General features: G+C 56.7%; 2 protein-coding genes across 5 annotated transcripts; one reads left to right on the forward strand and one right to left on the reverse strand.

Moving 5' to 3' along the window:
• Positions 1-2,174: 2,174 nt before the first annotated feature.
• On the reverse strand, positions 2,175-13,998 carry TMEM59 (transmembrane protein 59). The gene is made up of 8 exons (XM_038753234.1): positions 13,737-13,998; positions 7,437-7,542; positions 6,792-6,886; positions 6,488-6,640; positions 4,291-4,372; positions 3,875-3,959; positions 3,016-3,124; positions 2,175-2,403 (listed from the first exon to the last, which is right to left on the reverse strand). Exons 1-8 carry the CDS (start codon positions 13,965-13,967, stop codon positions 2,248-2,250), a joined length of 1,017 nt encoding a protein of 338 aa, XP_038609162.1. The 5' UTR covers positions 13,968-13,998; the 3' UTR covers positions 2,175-2,247.
• A 202-nt stretch (positions 13,999-14,200) lies between these two features.
• TCEANC2 (transcription elongation factor A N-terminal and central domain containing 2) lies at positions 14,201-20,181 on the forward strand. Of its 4 annotated transcripts, none has more exons than XM_038753291.1 (5): positions 14,201-14,276; positions 17,960-18,169; positions 18,337-18,478; positions 18,934-19,127; positions 19,227-20,181. In XM_038753291.1, the coding sequence occupies exons 2-5, from the start codon at positions 18,068-18,070 to the stop codon at positions 19,413-19,415; spliced, it is 627 nt and encodes a 208-aa protein (XP_038609219.1). In that variant the 5' UTR covers positions 14,201-14,276; positions 17,960-18,067; the 3' UTR covers positions 19,416-20,181. The 4 variants fall into 4 exon arrangements, with proteins under 4 accessions (XP_038609219.1, XP_038609222.1, XP_038609220.1 ...); XM_038753294.1 differs by having other exon boundaries at positions 14,218-14,276; positions 17,989-18,169; XM_038753292.1 differs by having other exon boundaries at positions 14,254-14,276; positions 17,947-18,169.
• Positions 20,182-23,365: the final 3,184 nt, after the last annotated feature.

Genomic DNA, 23,365 nt, shown 5'->3' on the forward strand with positions numbered 1-23,365 from the left:
GGGCTCACAGTCTTAATCCCCATTTTACAGATAAGGGAACTGAGGCCCAGAGAAGTGACTTGCCCAAAGTCACCCCCTCCACTCCCCCCACCCCCCTACAGCACATCCAAGTGCTTCCATAGCACAATACTTCTCACATACGCATTCATTCAATCATATTTATTGAGCGTTCACTTTATGCAGAGCACTGTACTGCACGCTTGGGGAAGCACAATAACACACTAAGCAGAACATTCCCTGCCGATGATGACACCCTCTGGCTCTCTCCCTCATCAGACACTAGAGTGACATTAAAAATTCCATCTCCTCTAGCCATCCCTCCCCCCGGCGCCGAAACCATCCCCTGAACTGCCACTTCAACACTTCCACATCATCTGACCAGTCATTCACACTCCCAGGCTCTTGCAATTCAATCGTTTAGACCTATGGCTTCCTCCTACCTGAAAATGATTTTAATGCCCGCCTCTCCCTGCCAGACTGCCAGCTCCTTGGGGTCAGGGAGATCTTTTCTACCAACCCTGTTGTACTCACCCACTGCTCAGACGATCACTGAGTGATGAGGGCAGCAGACCGACCCAAATAGCCCGATCCTTCAGGGGCCGCCTCCTCTCCCCCTGCCCCCATCCCCACCCTCTATGGCAGCTCCCCACACTCCTCCCAACCCATTCCACCCGCTCTGGGACCCCGTGGCCAACGAGTCAGCGGCCAGTCCTCTCCTCAGCAGGCTGTGGGGGTGCTGGCAGGGCTGGCTATGCGGTGATGAATTCTGGGGAGCGGACGAGGACCTGAGAGAGGAGGGGGCAAAGCCCACGGGAACTCGGGATCTAACACGATGGCAGTCACAGCCGACGGACACCCAGGAAACGGGACGCGGCAGACGTCCTGCCACGAGGGGATGCCACAGTGGGGCGAGGTGTCAAGGGGTGGACCACCTGGGGCCTGGACCTTTCACGTGCTGCGGGGGGTGGTCACCTGTCCAGGTCCCGCTTCGAGGCAGAAGGTTGGACGGATAAGATGACCTATCGTTATTCCTTCTAGCCCAGGGCCCCCATGGAAGGCACTGGGCCACACGTGTCTTTATCCGGATGTGGAGTTCTATCACATTTTGCACTTTTCTTTCTCTTCCTTCCTCAACAGAAGTCGGGGGCCCAACCCTGCCCAGACTGCACTGGTGGCAAGGTGCCCCGCCCAATGGCAACTGACGGCCAAACGGCATTTGTGCTGTCCGCCCCCTACAAGCGTCAGAAGGCCAGAGGGGGCCCGTCCCCTCAACGTCCCCCTCCTGTTCCCTCTCCACCCAGAGGAGCACGGCCCCCAAGGGAGACGCCGGGGCCGAGCCTGACGTCGGCACGGAGATGGCGGGTCTCTCTCGCTCTCCCTACCCACGGCCTTGACCCTCTGGAGCTCAATCTGCTGTCCCGGCCACCTGACCGACAGATGCCCGGGTCAGGGAGCTGGTGAGGGTTTGGGCCGACAAAGGTGGGAAACAGATTAAATGGGGGAAAGGTCTCTCTGGCCACGAAGGGCCCAACTGAAGCCCCGATCGCCGTCCCTGAGCCCCAGACCTGGTTCCCGGGCGGGAAGGCCCCTCCCCTTCCCAACCCCCGCTTTGCTCCAAGAGACTCCAGAGGGGACGGAGCCGGGCACCGAGGCCCTGGGAGGCACCAAGCAGGCCAGAGCGGGAAGAAAGGCTGCAGCCGCCGCCCCTCACGGGGCCGCGCAAGGGCGGAGAAAGCCCCCTCCGACGTGGCCACGCGGGATTAAGTTCGGTTCCTCGCCGGGCCCGGGACAGAGTTTCTGCACACCGCTTGGGACAGTCACCGCTTTAATGATTTCCGTTGGTTTCAGCTCAAGCTAGCCCCTTCAGTGGCCAATCTCAGATTTGGGGAGCCCAGACGGAGCCGAAACGTCACCCCTGGCCCGCTTCCCCCCCTCCCCCCGCATGGGCCGGCAGCCCGCCAGGACCACGTGCTTACGGTCCTGGCAGACAGCAGAAAGAGAAAGCGCGGTTGCAGGCACCCACGACAAGCGGCCACGGCTACGACAGATGGGACGGCGGGTGGCTGCCGCCCCACCTTCCGGACGTGGACGGAGGGCGCGGCGGGCCCCGAGGCGGCAGCCGTCCCCGTCCCCGCGGGGTGCCTCTCCCCGAGCCCCGCCACACCCCAGAGAACCCCCCCCCACCCCACAACCAGCAACGCAGAGTCACGATCTGTCGAAGTGAACCCCGGCCCCTGTGAAGAAAACTTAGATTTCCGAGCGAGCCAGATCGACTTTGGCGGGGAGAGGCCCCGCTTCCCCCGGCTCTTCGGCCTGGCAGCGCACCACCAGCAGGGCCGACGCCGGGTACCGGCTCAGCTTGGGCGAGTTGGCCGACTCCCAGTCTCCGTAGATGCTCAGCTTCTGCAAGACAGCGGGGGGGGGGGGGGGGGGGGGGGTGTCACACCAGCCGGCCCTTCCCCGGGGGCGGCCCCCGGCCTGGGTCCGAGCGGCCCGTGCCAAAGGTTCCCCTCAAGCTTGGGGGGTTTGAGGCTTCAGGCCCCTGCCCAGGAGTGTCCCCCACACACTGCTCTGCGCGCGGTGGGCCTCTGTCTGTGGCGGAACGCTCACCACCACCACCACCGGAAATTGCGACAACACCCTGGACTTCCCACTCAGCTCGGCAGGACCAATGGGGGCTGGTGCCCGGGGCCCCACGGATGTCCAACTGGAAACTCGGGTCCCGGTGGACACCCAGTCCCAACCCAAATCCCGGGCCTCGTCTCTCTGGGTTGGGACACGGCTCCGGCCCGTCTCCCGTCATCAGCACCGCCCACTCTCCGGCTTTCAGTGGACGCGGCGGCTGGAGTCCCTTTATGAGTAGCGTCCTGACGGGGGCGGGGAGACGGCTCCCTCCGCTCCCAAGGAGGACAAACGCACGCCCCTCCGGGAGCCAGAATCGGCACCTCAGAGCCGAGTCTCGGGCCTTGCCCTCGGGTCCCCTGGCCGGCTGACCTCCGACCCTGGCCGGCTCACCTCTGTCGGCACGTATTGTTCCACCGCGGTGGCAACGGTGGCACAGCAGATCCACAGCAGCACCAGGACGGACAGGACGAGCGTCGTGGTCAGGATCCAGCCGGAATTTCTGCACCGGGGGCAGACGGAGTCACAAGAGGCTTGCTCAGCTGAGCTGGGAAATGGGAGGCCGCCAAACCCCGGGGGCACCCAGCCACGCACCCACCCGTGCACAACGCTGCCCGCCACTCATCTTGGAGCATACTGCCCTATGCCATCAGGTAGCGCCAGTGAAGCTCCTCAAGGGCCAGGCCCCCCCCCAGGCCAAGGCTCGGTCAATCTCCGGGGAGGGGGTGGGATCATTAGGTCTTCTCTAGGAGAAAACCAAGGTGGCCCGTGATCTCACCCCACGCCCTCCAGCCCTCCAGAAGGGCAGCAGTGGAGGACTGCCGCTCCTCAGAAGAGAAATGCTCCGCTTTTCCTCCATAGGGACTGGTCCAGGAAAGCAGTCCACCTCGCAGTTGCCCGGGCCCGCCCGGTTACGTCAGGCAAGGTTTATGGCCCGTGGGGGCTCCCCGGCCTGTGGGGGCTCCCTCTCGATGCTCCATCCCCGGCAGCTCACGGCAAAAATCCCCTCCTCATGGACCGAGATAGGCCCGCACCCACCCCACCACCCCCTGACTTCCACCATCCCCGGTAGGCTATGGAGGCACAGCATGCTGTGGTATATGCTGGGATACGTTATGGTACGGTACGCCCGAGCAGGCCACGGGACACCATGGGCCAGTCACGGCATTTCCCACTTGGGTGCCCAGTCACAGGGACCTCGGCCTCGCGCTCAAGCCTCGCACTGCTCCACCAAGCCGCGGGGGCTACGTACATCGAGAGGCATTTGAAAAAGCTGCCGCCGCTTTCCCCATCTTCCCAGGAGCCTCTACGTGTCTGCGAGCTTCCCGGCTGTGGCGCTACGGAACCAAAGAAGACACGCTCCGGTAAGCCAGGCAATCGGCCGGATTTTCGGCCGGGGCTCTCTACCGAGCACCCGCTGAGCACCAGGCCTGAGGCCGAGCACTCGGAAGGGCTTGGCAGAAGCAAGAAATGAGCCCTCTGTCCGCCCTCAAGGAGCTGCCACTCTTAGGGCCGTGGAACCTATCAAAAGCTGGGCTCCAAGCTTACTTCGGGAAGGGCGTAAGAATAAGGCTACACGTTTCTTGCCGAATTCGGGCCATTCTGCCGAAACAGGAGCGTCACGCCGACAGACACCGTAACAACTTCGGACAAAGAGACGAGACTTACCTGCTGCCTTGTCCGCAGAGGAGTCGCGCAAATCTGAAGTTTCCTCATCGAAAGATGGGGCAAACTGGACTTCGGGCTTTGACTGAAAAAGAAGGCCATCGGGCAGTCCCTCGTATCGCCCGGCTCCCTGCTGGCTGCGGGCCGAGAGCCCCGGGAAGGGCCCAGCGGCCTGGAGGACTGCCTGAGTGGCCCCAACAGGTGGGGTGTCCTCCCTGACCACCAAGAGGGTCCCTGAGGCCGACTCCTGGAGATATCTGGCCAAACTCATCCACTTCAAATTTATCCTTGTGTGCTTTAACTCTGACAGGCAAAATTATTTCTCCATTCTTGACACTCAGGCCCACTGCCCCCGTCAGTTGTTCCAGTTTCTTAACTACCTCCTCAAACTCCATTACTCCACCTCCCCAATCTCTTGCCCCAGTGACCTGGCCACTTACTTTATTAAGAAAACCAAAACTATCAGGTATGATATCTCCTTAAAATCTCCCCTGCCCCTCCATCCCTCCCAGCAGTATCTCAAGAAGGGCTAATAACAATAATAATGGTATGTGTTAAGCACTTACTATGTGCCAGGGACTGTACTAAGGACTAGGGTGATACAAGCAAATTGGGTTGGACGTAGTCCCTGTTCCACTTGGGGCTGTCTTCTTCCCCGTTTTACAGATGAGGGAACTGAGGCACAGAGAAGTTAAGTGACATGCCCAAAGTCACACAGAAGACAAGTGGCAGAACCAAGATTAGAACCCAGGTCCTTCTGACTCTCAGATTCGTGCTTTATCCAGGAGGCCATGCTGCTTTTCTCTCAAAGTCCACCTCCTCCACCTGCAAATCCGACCCCATTCCTTCACAATCTAAGACACTTGCCCCCTCCTGTCCTCCCTCCCTAACTGCCATCTTCAACTGTTCAGTCTCCGCTGGCTTCTTGCCCACTCCTTTCGAACACATCCAAGTCTCCCCTTTCCTAAAAACCCCTCCCTTGACCCCACGACTCCCTCACCGTCTCACCTCCCGCTATCATTCCATCACCAAATCCCGTCAGTTCAACCTTCACTAAAACCCACCCTTTCCTCTCCACACAAACTGCTACCACGATAATCCAAGCACTCATCCGACCACACCTTGATTTCTGCATCGGCCACCTCGCTGACCTCCCAGCCTCCCGTCTCTCCCCACTCCAGTCCAGACTAACCTCTGCTGCTTGGATCATTTTCTACAACAATGCTCAGTAGTACCTCACTTGGCTACTCTCCTACTAACTCCAACCCACTTAGGGTACCTTTATCTCATCTACCTCACCCCAATCTATCGCTCACGTCCCGCTTCTGGCCGGGAACGCCCTCCCTCTTCATATGTGACAGACAATTACTCTCCCCCTGTTCAACACCTTATTGAAGGCGCACATGTTCTCCAAGAGGTCTTCCCTGACTAAGCCCCCCTTTCCTCTTCTCCCTCCGCTTCATGCTGACTTGCTCCCTGTATTCATCCCCACACCCAGCCCCACAGTGCTTACGCATATATCCTTAATTGATTTATTTCTGTTAATGTCTGTCTTCCCCTCTAGATCGTAAGCTCACTGTGGGCAAGGAATGTCATTATATTGTACTCTCCTCAGCACACAGTACAGTGCTGTGCACAAAGTAAGCTCTCAGTAAATAAGACTGGCTGACTGATTGTTAGAAAAATGGATTCATCCAGGTCCCAGGGACCAAAGTGGCCGGAGTGGGGCCCCGGTGACTCTCCCTTCGGAGGGGGTAGCCAGAGGCGACCGGCGGGGCAGGAGCCCCGCACCCCGACATCCCTTCTTTCCACATGCCAACGGGCCAGCAAGGCAGCCGCCCATCAACTGGCTGACACCCCAGGACGAGGCATACGCCTGCCTTCCTAAGAGCCGCTCTGCGGCCCCGTGACCACCGCTGATGTCCCGGCCACCCCGGCGGGGGTGGATGGAGTAGAGGCTGGGCCCCGGCTACCCCGGCGGGAGGAGGGGGTGGGGGTGGGGACTGGGTTCCAGTCACACCACGGGGTGTTAAAGGGGCGGGTGGAGGCCACGCTCGGCCTCCTGGGTGAGGCTCCAAGGTGGCCAAGGTGGGGACGATCTCGGCTGGGGGGTGGGGGGTGGCGGCCAGAAAGGAATGGCCTTGGCTCGGGGTGGGGGGTGGGCTTGGGGGGCCCCCAGATGGAGGCCTCGTGGTGCCACCTGGAAGATGACGATCTTGCCGTCGTCTGCTTGAAGGTAGAACGTCCAGGAAGAGGAGATGAGACTCTGGGCCGAGTCTATGACGTCGCTCCAGAAGGATCTGACCAGCGTCAGAGGGAAGAGGAGGTGCATCCTGGGCGTCAGGGACAACAGCTGGAGGACCAAAGGGGAGGGGACAGGGCATCGGAGGCCTGGCCCGCGCCCCCGCGTTGCCCTCCCTGCTCCCCCTGGGCTCTCGCCCCCAATTCCCCGCCGCCGCGGCCGTGCCCAAACCGGTGCTCCCGGCCTCGCCCCCGGGCCTCACTTGCTCTTTCCTCATCTCGGCAGAGGGCAGCTGGTTCTGGCAGCCGAGATGGCAGGCGAACTGCTCGTCGGCCGGGGGGTAGGCTTCGGCGCACGCTGTAAGGAGGACCTCGCCCGTCAGCGCCTCCGCCTCCCCCAGCCCCGTGGCCCCCGGGGTCTCCCTTCCCGGCCCGGACTGCCCGCTGGCCCTCTGGCCGGCCAGTCACCTCTGGGGAAAGCAGGGGGCCCCCGGCACCACCACCCTAGTAGAGGCCGCTTGGGGCAATCCGGTAAGACCCAGTGGGCGCAAAGCATCACCAGGCGAATGGCCATGTCCCACCCCCGAGCCCCTCGAAGGGCAACCTTCCCTAGGGGAAGCCCTGACAAGGAGCTTGGCCCAAGGAATTGCGTTTCCTTGGATTGCTGGGGGAATTCCATTTTGGTGGAGCAGAAGCTGGGATTGGGAGGGATGTGGCAGGAAGGGGCCCCGAGGCCAACCGGCACCCCCTGGACCACAGACTGAGTCCCAAAGATAAGAGAGATCCCGCGGGCAGCCGCGTGGGCCCCGGCGACCGTATGCCAGCAGCGGGCCGGCAGCCAGGCGGCTCCGGGGTCCGGGCTTCGGGGTCCGGCCTCCAGACCCCAGGCCCCAGACTGGCGTCCTTACCAGATTCACACTCCCGTTTGGTCCGATTCAAGTCGCTTCCGTCATCCACAAACTGGCAGATGGAGAAGAGGCGGCAGCCCCTCTGACACGCAAACAGCTCCTCCTCCTGGGGCGGAGGCAGGCAGAGGCCTGGTCAGGTGGACCAGGCTTCCTCCGGTGCCCCGGGGCCGCTCAGGGTGGGAGGGGAGGACCCGGTCGGTCAGACCCCCAGGGCTGGTGACAACCCTCTTCTCCGGCCGGAATCCCAGTCCCAGCCGCCCCTATCTCCCGCAGCTGAAGAGACCCTGTATGGGGGCTCTCTGGTCCATCTGTTCTTCCGAGCCCCGCCCTCACCTCCCCCAACGCCTGCCCTCTCACCGTCCCCATCCCCCACCCCGCCCCTGCCCCTGCCCCCCTGTCATCACCCCCCACCCCGCCCCCGTCCGACCCCAGTTCCCACTCGCTCTGTCCGTCACACAGGAAGACTGACTGGGAGAGGCCGGAATTCAGCCTTCTCAGGCTGCTCCACTGCCCCTTAAAGGAAAAACTGCTGCCGGGACCAAGGAAGGAGACAGCAGAGTGGGCAGTGTTCCCCTCGGGGAGACCAAGAGGTCCGGTCGGCGCTGATGGCTGAGCCCCGTTCGGAGGGCACAGAGGCCCAGTCTGAGCCTTCCGTGACCAGGGGCACGAGAAGCAGCGCGACTTAATGGAAACGGCCTGGGCTTGGGAGATGGGGGGGACCCGGGTCCTAATCCCAGCTCTGCCACTTGCCTGCTGTTTGAACTTCACTTCTCTGGGCCTCAGCTTCCTCATCTGTTCTCCCTCTTACTTAGGAAGGCTGCACAGTCCCTGCCCAACGCGGGCCTCACAGCCTATCTTGTATCTCCCCGAGCGCTCGGGACAGTGCTTGGCACACAGTAAGCCCTTAACACACGCCACCGTGATCAAGGGGGATAAGCGTCTCGAGGGGGACCTCAACCCTTAAAGGACAAGGGAGGACTGTTCCGACTCCGCCCGTCCACTGACCAGTGCCCTGGCCCAATCAAGTGCAGGAGAGCTAGTAATCATCATCATCATCATCAATCGTATTTATTGAGCGCTTACTATGTGCAGAGCACTGTACTAAGCACTTGGGAAGTACAAATTGGCAACATATAGAGACAATCCCTACCCAACAGTGGGCTCACAGTCTAAAAGAGCTAATAATCACAATAAACATAGTAATCACAATGAAGGGACTTAGTAAGCGCTGTCAAGGTCCATGGAGAAAAAGGAAGAGGTAATAATAATAAAAATAATAACAATAATAGTATTTGTTAAACACTTACTATGCACTAAGTACTATTCTAGGGACTAGGGTAGATGTGAGATCAACAGGCCCCACCAGGGGCTCACATTCTAAGTAGGAGGGAGAACAGGCACTGAATCTCCATTTCACAGATGAGAGAACTGAGGCACAGAGAAGTGAAGTGACTTGCCCAAGGACGCACAGCAGGCAAGCGGCAGAGGCAGGATCTGACCCAGATCCTCTGACTCCCGGTCCCGTGCTCCTTCCACTAGGCCACCCTGCCTCGCAGGAGCTTATCCCCATTTTACAGATGAAGGAATGGAAGAAACTGAGCCAGCAGACACAATCCCTGCCCACAGAGAGCTTCCGGACTATTGTGTGCCAAGTGCTGTACTGAGTGCTTGGGAGAAGCCAGAAGAGTTAGTAAACACCATCCCTGCCCTCAGGGAGCATACAGACTCATGAGTCACCGAAATAAATAACAGGAAGAAGGAAGTAACAGAGGTTTTTATGGAATATGTACATAAGGGGGAGGGGCAGGAAGTCCAGCACATTAGTGCTGAAGTGCCAGCAGAGCAGGCTGGGGAAGTGAGGGGGTAGTCGAGGAAGGCTTCCTGGTGGAGATGGGATTTTTTTTTTTTTTTTTAAAAGGAAGGTTTTGAAGGTGAAGAGATTGTCGGATATAATGCGGGGAGGGAGCTCTGGGCCAGGGGCAGGATGTGGGCAAGGAAGTCGAAGAGGAGATAGACGAGGTGGAGGTACAAAGAGTAGGCTTTATGCACCGTGGCCTAGTGGCAAGAGCACGGGTTTGGGTGTCAGCGGGTGTGGGTTCGAATCCCAGTTCTGCCACTTGTCTGCTGTGTGACCTTGGGCAAGTCACTTAGTTTCTCTGGGCCTCGGTTACCTCATCTGGAAAAGGGGGATTACTACTACTACTAATAACAGTAATATTGGTATTTATTAAGCACTTACTATGTGCCAAGCACTGTACTAAACACTGGATTAAGACTGTGAGCCCCATGAAGGACAGGGACTGGGTCCAACCTTTTATGTACCCCAGCGCATAGAACAGTGCTTGGCATAATCAATCAATCAATCAATCATATTTATTGAGCGCTTACTGTGTGCAGAGCACTGTACTAAGCGCTTGGGAAGTACAAGTTGGCAACATATCAATCAATCAATCGTATTTATTGAGCGCTTACTGTGTGCAGAGCACTGTACTAAGCGCTTGGGAAGTACAAGTTGGCAACATATACAGTCCCTACCCAACAGTGGGCTCACAGTCTAGAAGTGGGAGACAGAGAACAAAACCAAGCATATTAACAAAATAAAATAAAGAGAATAGATATATACAAGTAAAATAAATAGAGTAATAAATATGTACAAACATATATACATATATACAGGTGCTGTGGGGAAGGGAAGGAGGTAAGACGGGGGGATGGAGAGGGGGACGAGGGGGGCACAGTAAGCACTTAATAAAAACACCAATTATTATTATTCTTAGACTGGTGGGTGAGGAGCCGAGTGAGCAGGCGGGGCTGTAGCGGGGTTGGGGGAATGGGGAGCTTACTGAAGCCCTTAAATCCCTTGGGGAAAGAGTACATTCATTATTTCAATCGTATTTACTGAGCGCTTACTGTGTGCAGGGCATTGTACTAAGTGCTTGGGAAGTACAAGTCGGCAACAGATAGAGACGGTCCCTACCCACAACGGGCTCACAGTCTAGAAGGGGGAGACAGACAGCAATAATGGGGAAGCAGCGAGGTGGCTCAGTGGAAAGGGCATGGGCTTTGGAGTCAGAGGTCAAGGGTTCAAATCCTGGCTCCGCCAATTTTCAGCTGTGTGACTTTGGGCGAGTCACTTAACTTCTCTGTGCCTCAGTTACCTCATCTGTAAAATGGGGATTAAGACTCTGAGCCCCCTGTGGGACAACCTGATCACCTTGTAATTGCCCCCCCTCCAGGGCTTAGAGCAGTGCGATGCACACAGTAAGCGCTTAATAAATGCCATCATTATTATTATTCATTCATTCAATCATATTTATTGAGCGCTGTGTGCAGAGCACTGGACTAAGCGCTTGGGAAGTACAAGTTGGCAACATATAGAGATGGTCCCTACCCAACAACGGGCTCACCGTCTAGAAGATAATAATAATAATGGCATTTGCTAAGCGCTTACTATATGCAAAGCACTGTTCTAAGTGCTGGGGAGGATACAAGGTGATCAGGTTGTCCCACGTGGGGCTAACAGTCTTAATCCCCATTTTACGGATAAGGTAACTGAGGTACAGAGAAGTTAAGTGACTTGCCCAAAGTCACACAGCTGACAATTGGTGGAGGCTGCATTTGAACCCATGACCTCTGACTCCCAAGCCCGTGCTCTTTCCACTGAGCCACGCTAAATACTTATAAGGAGAAGCAGTGCGGTTTAGTGGAAAGAGCACGAGCTTTGGAGTCAGAGGTCACTGGTTCAAATCCCAGCTCCGCCACTTGTCAGCTGTGTGACTTTGGGCAAGTCACTTAACTTCTCTGCGCCTCAGTTCCCTCATCTGTAAAATGGGGATTAAGACGGTGAGCCCCCCGTGGGACAACCTGATCACCTTGTAACCTCCCCAGCACTTAGAACAGTGCTTTGCACATAGTAAGCGCTTAATAAATGCTATCATTATTATTATTATAAGGAAAAAAAATCAGGGGAGCAACTAAAGCCTGAAATCACACGCTTCTGATATTAACACTTACCTGGATAAAACTGCCCCACTGCCACTTGTTAGGATTATATTCATTTGTCACATTCATTCATTCATTCATTCATTCAATCGTATTTATTGAGCGCTTACTGTGTGCAGAGCACTGTACTAAGCGCTTGGGAAGTACAAGTTTGCAACATATAGAGATGGTCCCTACCCAACAGCGGGCTCACAGTCTAGACGGGAAGGCTTCACTGCCTCATGTTACAGAGCAGGGAGCTCAGGGGCTTTGGCTAACTGGCCGGTCCCAAGGATCAGTCCCTTCTGATTTTATTTTACTTTTTTATAGCACTGCCGAGGCTGCTCTGTTCGAAGCGCTGTGGTGGGTACAAGGTAATCAGGTTGGATGCAATCCCTGTCCCATATGGGGCTCACAGTCCATTTTACAAAGGAGGTAACCGAGGCCCAGAGAAGTGAAGTGACTTGCCCAAGGTCACACAGCAGACAAGTGGCAGAGCCACTTATGCTGTCTCCCCCTTCTAGACTGGGAGCCCGCTGTTGGGTAGGGACCGTCTCTATATGTTGCCGACTTGTACTTCCCAAGTGCAGTGCTCTGCACACAGTAAGCGCTCAATAAATACGATTGATTGATTGATTGCACATATTCTATTTATTTTATTTTGTTAATGTTTTGTTTTGTCGTCTGTCTCCCCCTTCTATCAATCAATCAATCGTATTTATTGAGCGCTTACTGTGTGGAGAGCACTGTACTAAGCGCTTGGGAAGTCCAAGTTGGCAACGTATAGAGATGGTCCCTACCCAACAGCGGGCTCACAGTCTAAAAGGGGGAGACAGAGAACAAAACCAAACCTACTAACAAAATAAAATAAATAGAATAGATATGTACAAGTAAAATAGAGTAATAAATATGTACAAACATATACATATATACAGGTGCTGTGGGGAAGGGAAGGAGGTAAGATGGGGGGGATGGAGAGGGGGTGGAGGGGGAGAGGAAGGAAGGGGCTCAGCCTGGGAAGGCCTCCTGGAGGAGGCGAGCTCTCAGTAGGGCCTTGAAGGGAGGAAGAGATTGTGAGCCCGCTGTTTGGGTAGGGACCGGCTCCGTATGTTGCCGACTTGTACTTCCCAAGCGTTTAGTACAGTGCTCTGCACACAGTAAGCGCTCAATAAATACGATTGATTGATTAAATCCCAGCCCACGTCCTCCCCGGGGCCTGGAATGCCCTCCTTCCCTCTGCCCACCCGCCAAGCTAGCTCTCTTCCTCCCTTCAAGGCCCGACTGAGAGCTCACCTCCTCCAGGAGGCCTTCCCACACTCAGCCCCCTCCTTCCTCTCCCCCTCGTCCCTCCTCCATCCCCTGCATCTTACCTCCTTCCCTTCCCCGCAGCACCTGCATATATATTTGTACATATTTACTACTCTATTTATTTATTCATTTCTTTTACTTGTACCTATCTATTCTATTTATTTTATTTTGTTAGTACGTTTGGTTTTGTTCTCCGTCTCCCCCTTCTAGACTGTGAGCCCGCTGTTGGGTAGGGACCGTCTCTATATGTTGCCGACTTGGACTTCCCAAGCGCTTAGTATAGTGCTGTGCACACAGTAAGCACTCAATAAATACGATTGATGATGATGATGATGACCGTCTCTCTATGTTGCCAGCTTGTACTTCCCAAGCGCTTAGTCCAGTGCTCTGCACAAAGTAAGCGCTCAATAAATACGATTGATTGATTGATCGGCTCTGTATGTTGCCGACTTGGACTTCCCAAGCGCTTAGTCCAGTGCTCTGCACACAGTAAGCGCTCAATAAATACGATTGATGATGATGATGATGATCGTCTCTCTATGTTGCCAGCTTGTACTTCCCAAGCGCTTAGTCCAGTGCTCTGCACATAGTAAGCTATCAATAAATACGATTGATGATGATGATGATTGATTGATCGGCTCTGGATGTTGCCGACTTGGACTTCCCAAGCGCTTAGTCCAGTGCTCTGCACACCGTAAGCGCTCAATAAATACGACTGATTGATTGATTGATTGGCTCTGTATGTTGCCGACTTGGCCTTCCCAAGCGCTTAGTCCAGTGCTCTGCACACAGTAAGCGCTCAAGAAATACGATGGATTGATTGACCGACTCTGTATGTTGCCGACTTGGACTTCCCAAGCGCTTAGTCCAGTGCTCCGCACACGGTGAGCGGTCGGTCAATACGACTGAATGAATGAATGACTGACTGAATGAATGAGTGAGTGACTGAGGAGAGCCCCTCCGCCGGCAGGGGGCGCCGTGACCGGGCGCGGTGAGGGTCGGGGTCCCTACCTTGGGGTAGGTGTGCAGCGGGTAGGTGAGCTGGCAGCCCCGGTGGCACGACGCCGTGTCCCCCAGCACCGAGCCGAAGGCGGCGGCGGCCTTGGCGGCGTTGGCGGGCACCGACATTCTCGTCACGACGGCCAGCAGGAAGGCCAGCCGCGCTCCGACCGCCGCCCCCGCCATCTTCCAGCCGTCGGCCGCCCCGCTGTTGACAGGCTTCGGCCGCCGGCCCGCCTCCATCCGGGTCCCGCACACGCGTCACTTCCGGCGCCCGCGAGGCCACGCCCCCACCCCGCCCAGCTCGCGATCCGAGCCTCGCGAGATGCGGGCTGGCCAATAGGCCGCCGCTGCGGGCGCGCTCGGCCCTCTGGGTGACGTAGTTCGGGCGGCCTCGGCGCCGAGCCTCGCGAGATGCGGGCTGGCCAATAGGCCGCCGCTGCGGACGCGCTCGGCCTTCTGGGTAACGTAGTTCTTGCGCCTCCGGGCGGCCACCAGGCCCAAGCGCGGGGGGGGCTTCGTCTGAGGACCCGCCGCGGGGCACCGGACCGAGTGAGTCGATCAATCAATCAATCGATCGTATTTATTGAGCGCTTACTGTGTGCAGAGCGCTGGACTAAGCGCTTGGGAAGTACAAGCTGGCAACAGATAGAGACAGCCCCTACCCAACAGTGGGCTCACAGTCTAGAAGGGGGAGACGGAGAACAAAACCAAACCTACTAACAAAATAAAATAAATGGAATAGATAGGTACAAGTAAGATTGGGAAGTACAAGTCGGCAACACATAGAGACAGTCATCATCATCAATCGTATTTATTGAGCGCTTACTGTGTGCGGAGCACTGGACTAAGCGCTTGGGAAGTACAAATTGGCAACATATAGAGACGGTCCCTACCCGACAGTGGGCTCACAGTCTAAAAGGGGGAGACAGAGAACAAAACCAAACCTACTAACAAAATAAAATAAATAGAATAGATAGGTACAAGTAAGATAAATAAATAAATAGAGGAATAAATATGTACAAACATACATACAGGTGCTGTGGGGAAGGGAAGGAGGAAAGATGGGGGAGATGGAGAGGAAGGAAGGGGCTCAGTCTGGGAAGGCCTCCTGGAGGAGGTGAGCTGTCAGTAGGGCCTTGAAGAGATTGATCGACAGTAGAGTCGATCAGTCAATCAATCAGTTGTATTTATTGAGCGCTTACTGTGTGCAGAGCATTGTGCTAAGCGTTTGGGAAGGACAAATTGGCAACATAGAGAGATGCCCGGGGCCCGGTCCCCGTCCGTCCCCGCGGGTGGTCGCGGTCTGGGGCCGAAGGGGCCGTCCTCCAGACCACTCAGGTGCTTTCATTCTATTTGTTCGGACCATTTTCATTCATTCATTCAATCGTATTTATTGAGCGCCTACCGTGTGCAGAGCACTGGACTAAGCGCTTGGGAAGTACAAGTCGGCAACATAGAGAGACGGTCCCTACCCAACAACGGGCTCACATGCATTCACTCAGTCGTATTTATTGAGCGCTTACCGTGTGCAGAGCACTGGACTAAGCGCTTGGGAAGTACAAGTCGGCAACAGTGAGAGACGGTCCCTGCCCAACAATGGGCTCACAGTCTAGAAGGGGGAGACGGACAACAAAACAAAACATGTAGACAGGTGTCAAAACCGTCAGAACAAATAGAATTAAAGCTATACGCACATCATTAACAAAATAAAAAAGTAAATATGTACTAAACGTTTTCCAATGGCTGTTAACACTGTCCAAATATTTCCTAACATAGTGTTGTGATGACCCAGCCAAGAGGTAAAAGGCTCAGTTGTATTTTCAACACAGTCTTATAGATGTCTCTTAAATATCTGATGCAGAAAGAAATATTTGATACCACCAGCATCTGAATCTTCCTTGTCCCATAGCAGGGCATTGGAGAATTCCATAGTCTAGAAGGGGGAGACAGACAACAACTTGCCAACTTGTACCTCCCAAGTGCTTCATCATCATCATCATCCCCCTTTTAGACTGTGAGCCCACTGTTGGGTAGGGACTGTCTCTGTGTGTTGCCAATTTGTACTTCCCAAGCGCTTAGTACAGTGCTCTGCACATAGTAAGCGCTCAATAAATACGATTGATTGATTGATTGATTGCTTAGTACAATGCTCTGCACACAGTAAGTGCTCAATAAATACGATTGAATGAATGAATGAATGAACAAAACAAAACGTGGTCTGGTGTCAAGTCATCAGAATAAATAGAAGTAAAGCTAGATGCACATCATTGACAAAATAAATAGAATAGTAAGTATGTACAAATATGTACAAATTTGACACCTGACTACATGTTTTGTTTTATTGTCTGTCTCCCCCCTTCTAGACTGTGAGCCCGTTCTTGGGTAGGGATCGTCTCTACCTGTTGCCGACTTGTATTTCCCAAGCGCTTAGTACAGTGCTCTGCACACAGTAAGCGCTCAATAAATACGATTGAATGAATGAATGAATGAATGAATGAATGCCCAGGACCGGGGGTCCAGAACCCGAGGCCTCGTCCCCGCGGATGGTTGTCTGCCTGGGGCGGAAGTCTTGCTGGGCACATAGTAAGCGCTTAACAAATACCATCATTATTATTATTATGAGGGGTCAGACCGCCCAGGGCCAGAGGTTCTCGCCCCCACAGATGGTTGAGTTTCCGGGGTCGGGGTCCTTATTCATTCATTCAATTGTATTTACTGAGCGCTTACTGTGTGCAGAGTACTGTACTAAGCGCTTAGAAAGTACACTTCAGCAACAGAGACAGTCCCTACCCAACGGGCTCACAGTCTAGAAAGGGGGAGACAGACAGCAAAACAAAGAAGTAGACAGGCATCAATAGCATCAAAGTAAATAAATAATAATAATGATGGTGGTACTTGTTAAGCGCTCACTATGTGCCGAGCACTGTTCCAAGCGCCGGGGTGGATACAAGGTTATCAGGTTGTCCCATGTGGGGCTCATAGTCTTTATCCCCATTTTACAGATGAGGTAACTGAGGCACAGAGAAGTGAAGTACTTGCCCAAAATCAGTCAGCGGACAAGTGGAGGAGTCGGGATTAGAACCCAAGGCCTCTGACTCCCCAGCCTGGGCTCTTGCCACTAAGCATAGGGTCCTTATCCCTGTGGGTGGTCAGATGCCTGGGGCGGAAGTCTCTGTCCTCACAACTGGTCAGGTGCCCAGGGCCAGCATCCTTGCCCCCACAGATGTCCGGAGCCTGGGCCCTTGTCCCCACTGGTGTTTGGATGTCTGGGGCAGAAGCCTTTTCCCCACTAGCGGACAGATGTCCAAGGCCAGGGATCCCTGCCCCCGCAGATGGGCAGATGTCCGAGACCTGGATCTTTGTCCCTGTGGGTGGTTGTGTGCTTGGGGTGGAACTCTTTGTCCCTTCTAGTGGTCAGATGCCCAGGGCTGGGGGTCCTTGCCCACACACATGGTCTGATGCTTTTCACACAGTAAGCACTCAAGGAATACAATTGCCCGCTTTTGGGTAGGGACCATCTCTATACGTTGCCAACTTGTACTTCCCAAGCGCTTAGTACAGTGCTGTGCACACAGTAAGCGCTCAATAAATCCGATTGAATGGATGAATGAATTAATTAATGATATCCAGGACCTGGAGATTCTTGTTCCTGCAGGAGGTCAGATGCCTGGGGCCGTGAGGCCCCCCACCCTCCCTCCCACCTCTCCATCCTGCTGAGATGCCTCCGATGTTTGTTTTTTTAAATGGTATTTGTTACGCTTATGATGCGTTAAGCACTGTAGCAAGCACTGGAGTGGGAGCGATAATAATGGCATTTGTTAAGCACTTACTTTGTGCAAAGCACTGTTCTAAGCGCTGGGGGGAGACAAGGTGATCGGGTTGCCCCGCATGGGCTCACAGTCATCATCCCCATTTTACAGATGAGGTAACTGAGGCTCCGAGAAGTTAAGTGACTTGCCCAAGGTCACACAGCGGACATGTGGCGGAGCCGGGATTCGAACCCGTGACCCCAGACTCCAAAGCCCGTGCTCTTTCCACTGAGCCACGCTGCTTCAACTGGCGATACCAGCTGATCAGGTGGGACACAGTCCGTGTCCCAGACGGGGTTCCCAGCCTTAATGCCCCTTTTGCCGTTGAGGGAAGTGAGGTCCCGAGAAGTTCAGAGACTTGCCCAAGGGAATAGAGCCAGGATTAGAACCCATGTCCTTCTGACTGCCAGGCCTGTCCACTAGGCCACTGCGCTTCTCCGTGCTGCTGCCAGGTCTGGGCCCGGGCCGGTGGGCCTGCACACTGCCCCCGGAACTAGCGAACCCACCACGGGTGAGCGGACGGACTGACCGATGGATAAGTTTGTCATCCGAAAGCCTCGAGCGCAGGAGAGTCCCCAGAAGAGAGCGCCCGAAGAAAAGGTTTACAAGCAAGCCACCCTGGAATCGCTGAAGGTGAGCAAGGCCCTGCCCAGAGGAGACCGGATCCCCGGGGGGGCCGGGGCTGGGACGAGGAGGGTGTTGTCATCAGTCATACCCTTCGTCGGTCCAGGCCCGGGCAGAGAGAGGCCTTCCGACCGAAAACGGCCCCTCCTATCCAAAATGCCCGCTCCTCTTTCCAGAGGGTTGTGGTCGTGGAGGATGTTAAGAGGTGGAAATCGGCGTTGGAGCTTCCCGGCCAGAGCGAGGAGGTCCTCATGGAAGCCTTACGGGAACTGAGGAAGAAGATACCCTCCAAAGAGGTGCTCCAGTCCACCCAGATAGGTGCGGCCCATCGTGCCTGTCCCTGAAATGATGGAGGGGTGGGGGAGGAAGGGGAGGTGGGCTGAGTCAGGGTTCCGCCCCCACCCCGGGAGGGCAGAGGGCCCAAGGGACCGGTCCACTGGGCTCCTCCATCTGTTATCCTGCGCTCAAAACCAAGATCTGGGGGTTTTCCGGCTGGCAGCGGGCCCCTCCATCCCCCCCTCGAACGAGGGCGAGTCTCCGCTTGACCTGGGACTCCGTGATATTTCCGGGCCACGGATCCCGCAGGGCCCGAGGCCCGTGAAGAGATTGGGGCTGCGGCCGAAGGCCAAGTCCAGAGGTCCCCATGGGCCCGAGGCCACGAGCCACGCTGCGGGCCTCGTCAATTCTGGGTCTCACATCCTGGACCCTCACGGGCCCCAACCGGGGCCCAGGGAACGGGAGCTGACGTGAGCGGCTCTGGCCCCGTCTCCCAGGTGACGCTGTGAGCGCGATGCGTGGCCACACAGACCCGGCGGTGGCCAGCCTGGCGCGCGAGGTCCTCGCCGCGTGGGAAGCATTTCTCACTCATCACGCCAACAAGGCTTGCATCGAGGTGCGGAGCGACCCCAGGACGGAGGGCCTCCGCCAGAAGGCCCGGGAGATGCTCTCCCAAGCCTTGGAGCTGGAGGTACCAGCGGGGAGGTCGGCGGGTGGGCAGGCCGGGAGTCGAGGCAGCCGTGCTGGGGCCCTGCCCCCGGCCTTAACTGGAGGTGTTGCCGTGGTGCAGGAAGCCGACCCGCTGGCCGGATGCATCAAGCGAGAAGCCTTCCACCTGTGCTCCCGCCTCGTCGGGGGCCCGTACCGGCGGACCGTCCGGGCCCTGGTCTTCGCGCTCAAGCACCGGCCCCAGCTCCGAGCGCAGCTGCGGAGCGGATCGCTGACCGTCGGCGCCTTGGTGCGGAACCACCTAAAGTGACAGCGGGACGCCCTTCCTCTCCCCACCTTCGAACCAAGGCAGTTGAAAGAGCCTGTGGATCTTCTCCCCGAGGTGGCTCAGTCTTCAACTAGGGGATTCCCTGGGAGGAGAGGTCCGGCCCGGCCCGGCCCCCCGCCTCCGACTCCGGGACGGTCTGGGTGTGGGCTGCCGCCAAGCCACGGGGAGAGTGCGGCGGAGAGGGAGGGGAGGTCCCCGGAATCGGCCAGGGCCCAGGGGGAGAGGCCGGGCGTCAAGTCACACACTCCTGCCCTGGTTCCCCAACCACAGCAGTCTCTGGCCCAAGGACACAGCCCACGGGGAATGAGCCCGGGACTTTTTGTGGATGGGACCTCGCTGCTTTTGCAAGTAAATGGGGCCTTGTGAATTTATAGGCCGGAAAGACCACATCTCTCCATGGAAAAGGAGGCGCTGCAACCAAGAATCCTTACCGGGGAGTGGCTGAATTCCCACCTGCAGCCTGGTCCCGACTTGTTTTATGCTCCACTCCGCCCCATCCAGGGGCGTTAGGGCTGACTGAACATTCACCATTCCTGCTCTGTGGCTCCTGTGGCTAGGAGGGTACAGTGCCTGGCACAGAGTAAGCATTTAATAAATACCACAATACCGGGCCACAAGATGACAGATCGTCGGCCAGGAGCAGGAGCCAAGGGAAGGAGGAAATGCTCAGATGAGACAGTTGAACAAATAAGTGGTTAATACAGTGCTTTGCACCTAGCAAGTGCTCAATAAATACGATTGAATGAAAGTATCTTGAGTTTGAGATACTCATTGAACAGGGGATAAATCCAGCACACCTGTGCACGCATGCCGAGGAAATGACAACGCTTCTAGGTCACCTTAACAACAGACACCTCGTGCTGGGCACAAGATAGGTATTCAGTCAATACCACCGACTGACCCGATTGATCCTTGAGAGTGGAGCGGCCGAACGGTTACTGTCCAGCAATCCAGGTTTGAGCTCTGGATCTGACCCTTCCCATCAGAGGGTGGGGCTGCAGGTCTGCACGGATAAAGAATAACAGTCACTGGAGTAGTGATATGTGCTGAACGCTGTCTTAAGCGCTGGGGCTGAGAAAAATTAAGCAGGTGGGACACAGACTCGTGCACGAACCACCCTTGGGTCTGACCCTGAGGAGGGGGTCCGCTGTCTGTGTCTCCTTGGCCCACAGCTCCCGTGCAGGTCACCGGCTCGGGGCCCAGGCCGAGGGCACGGGCCATCCTCTGGGTCAGCGACCCAGCTCCCCTGCTGCCCCCCTTGCCGTCCCCACCTCTCTCGTTATCATTATTGTTATTATGGTGTTTGTTAAGCGCTTACTACATGCCAAGCACTGTTCCAAGCGATGGGGTGGATACAAGCAAATCAAGTTGGACACAGTCCCTGTCCCACGTGAGGCTCGCAGTCTCAATCTCCATTTTACAGATGAAGTAACTGAGGCATGGAGAGGAAGTCACGTGCCCAAAGTCACACAGCAGACGAGTGACAGAACGGGATTAGAAAGCATGACCTTCTGATTGCCCGGCCCATGCTCTATCCACTAGGCCCTGCTGCTGCTTCCTCTTGCCAGCCCTGCCCCGCCGGGGCCTGCCCCAACCTGCCCCGACCTGCTCCCAGCTCCTCTTACCAACCAGCATCCAGCACGGGGGATGAGGGGTGGAGGAGCAGGGGGATGGGGGAACCCCCAAACCATCGCCACTCAAGAGAACCCACGGTTTGGCCGCTTCAGAGCCGGGGTGGGGGGGTGGTCTCAAAGTTGTGGGAGGTGGAGAGAGAGTGACGCTGGACACTGGAGTCCAGCCCGAAGCCACACCAGCTGGGCAGCCTCTCCGGCCTTCCTGCAGCTAAGCGTGAGCCCCAGTGCCCACCGAACATGAACCTGGGACAAGGTGCCCGGTTCTAAACCAAATCTTCCTTCCCGGCCTGCGGTCGGGGTACAGGTTAAGTTCTTATTATGTGCCTAATAATAATAACAATAAAGGTGATATCAGTTAAGTGTTCACCATGTGTCAAGCACTGTTCTAAGCGCTGGGGTAGATACAAGCTAATCGGGTTGGACACAGTTCCCATCCCTCACAGGGTTCACAGTCTTAATCCCCATTTTCCAGATGGGGTAACTGAGGCACAGAGAAGTTAAGTGACTCACCCAAAGTCACGCAGCAGACAAGTGGTGGGGCTGGGATTAGAACCCAGATCCTTCTGACTCTCAGGCTCGTGCTCTATCCACTATGCTGCCTCTCAGTATGGGAGTAATGGGGGCTGCTTGGGGGGCGTCAGGGGGAGTGGATGGGCAGGGCAGGGCTAGGAGTGAGATGGGAGGGCTGGAAGGGCCCAGAAACCCTCCGATCTGGGGTCTTTCCGGCCACTCACCCGCTCTCAGCTCCGATGGTTGACCTGGCAGGAGCGAGCCTGGGAGGGGAGTCCGGCCCAGACAGCTGCGGGACCTCAGTAGCATCAAAGACCCTTGCCCACCCCCAGCACTCTCAAACAACTAATCAGCCAATCGATCGACCAACCGCGGATATTTACTCAACTCACAAGTAGCTGAACGGGGTGGCAGGGGAGCTGGCCAGTCTGGACTGACTGTCAGTGGCTTGCTCGCTCCACCTCGGAGGCAGACCCTCTGTGGGAGCCTTGGGCAGGAGGACGGAGGAGGGGGCCGGCTTCTAGAGCAGCACCAACCCCACGATGGCCATGACCATGAGGACCCCAGCCAGGACACAGACATCCACGAAGAAGATGTCGCTGGTGCCCCGGGGGCCCGGCCCAGGCCTTCCCCCGGCCGGGCCTCCTCCCGGGCCTCCTCCCGGACCACCCCCAGCCTGGCGCGGGCCCCCGGGCCCTTGGGACTCTGACGGACGCTGGGGCTCCCCGGGGCCCCAGAGCAGGGCCACGGATGCCTCCGCCCGGCGTGGCTCACACTGCACCTCGTACCGCTGGACATCCTCCCGTCGCCCGGCCGAGAAGTCGACATGCAGAACGCTGACCACCACCGACCGGTTCTTCCTCCTCTGGGCGCCGGGGGGGCGGGTGGTGTGAGACCCCCGAGGGGCCGCGGCCCACGGGATGTCCGGCCCGGGGCCCCAGCTTGGAGCAGGGATGGAACCGAGGGAGGGGGCACCGGGACGGGGCTGGAACCCGGGGCACCGCCTCCCCAGAAGCCCCCGAGGCCACACCGCGAGCCACTCCTGGTGCTCGGAATTGAACAACTCCTGGATGAGAGGGAGAAAACTCAGGAACCAAGCCCCTGGTCCCTCCCCACCCAAGAGGGCCTACTTCGTGCAATAGTAATGGGTGCACCCCCAGGGCCGGAGCGGGGGCTGGCCCACCGTTTGAGGGATAGGGCCACTGGGGTACAAACTTGGAGCACTTTGGCCAACGTGGTCAACAGTGACTGGTCCCTATTCCAGTCCCCTAAGATGCCGATTACCCGGCATGTAGCAGCCATGATTAGGAAAGGCCTGGGGTTCAGGAGGGCAAAGCCGGTTCCAACGAATAGTAAAAGGGATACCCACCGCGCGTACCGGCCATCTCAAGGTCAAAAGCTATCTCGTGACCACCTGAGCCAGCAGGCGGAACTCGGAAGTGAGGGTGGGATACCGCCCCCACGACCAAATCTGCTAGATTGACAGACCAAGCTGGGAATACAGAAGGTGTCCCTCGCCCCCGTGCCAATCAAATTAGGTATGGAGGAGGCGGGGAGGGCAGAGATTAGATAGACTGAGGCCGGAAGCTGGAATGGCCTAGGGGCACAGGCAATAAATACCTGTCGCCTCTGACCTTCGGGGTCAGAACACCAGGACACGCAGCAGCAGGAGCAGCCACTGCAGCTGCAGCAGCAGCAGCCCACGTGTCTCTCCCTGCCCAGAAGGCCAGATGCCCGCTCTACAACCAGAACCAACACACTGAGGCAAGCGCCGCGGGATGGGTGAGT

The sequence above is a fragment of the Tachyglossus aculeatus genome, chromosome 10 (genome assembly GCF_015852505.1).
Source record: "Tachyglossus aculeatus isolate mTacAcu1 chromosome 10, mTacAcu1.pri, whole genome shotgun sequence".
NCBI classification, from domain to species: Eukaryota; Metazoa; Chordata; class Mammalia; order Monotremata; family Tachyglossidae; genus Tachyglossus; species Tachyglossus aculeatus.

What these genes read in the sequence shown, in the direction of transcription:
- TMEM59 (XM_038753234.1), bottom strand. Translation starts at nt 13,967, where the DNA reads ATGGAGGCGGGCCGGCGGCCGAAGCCTGTCAACAGCGGGGCGGCCGAC. An exon ending in CAAACGGGAGTGTGAATCTG is followed by an intron (nt 6,887 to 7,436) that starts GTAAGGACGCCA and finishes TCCTCCTTACAG; the next exon opens with CGTGCGCCGAAGCCTACCCC. An exon ending in CTCTGCGGACAAGGCAGCAG is followed by an intron (nt 3,960 to 4,290) that starts GTAAGTCTCGTC and finishes TTGGTTCCGTAG; the next exon opens with CGCCACAGCCGGGAAGCTCG.
- TCEANC2 (XM_038753291.1), top strand. Translation starts at nt 18,068, where the DNA reads ATGGATAAGTTTGTCATCCGAAAGCCTCGAGCGCAGGAGAGTCCCCAG. An exon ending in GCTCCAGTCCACCCAGATAG is followed by an intron (nt 18,479 to 18,933) that starts GTGCGGCCCATC and finishes CCCGTCTCCCAG; the next exon opens with GTGACGCTGTGAGCGCGATG. An exon ending in CCCAAGCCTTGGAGCTGGAG is followed by an intron (nt 19,128 to 19,226) that starts GTACCAGCGGGG and finishes GCCGTGGTGCAG; the next exon opens with GAAGCCGACCCGCTGGCCGG.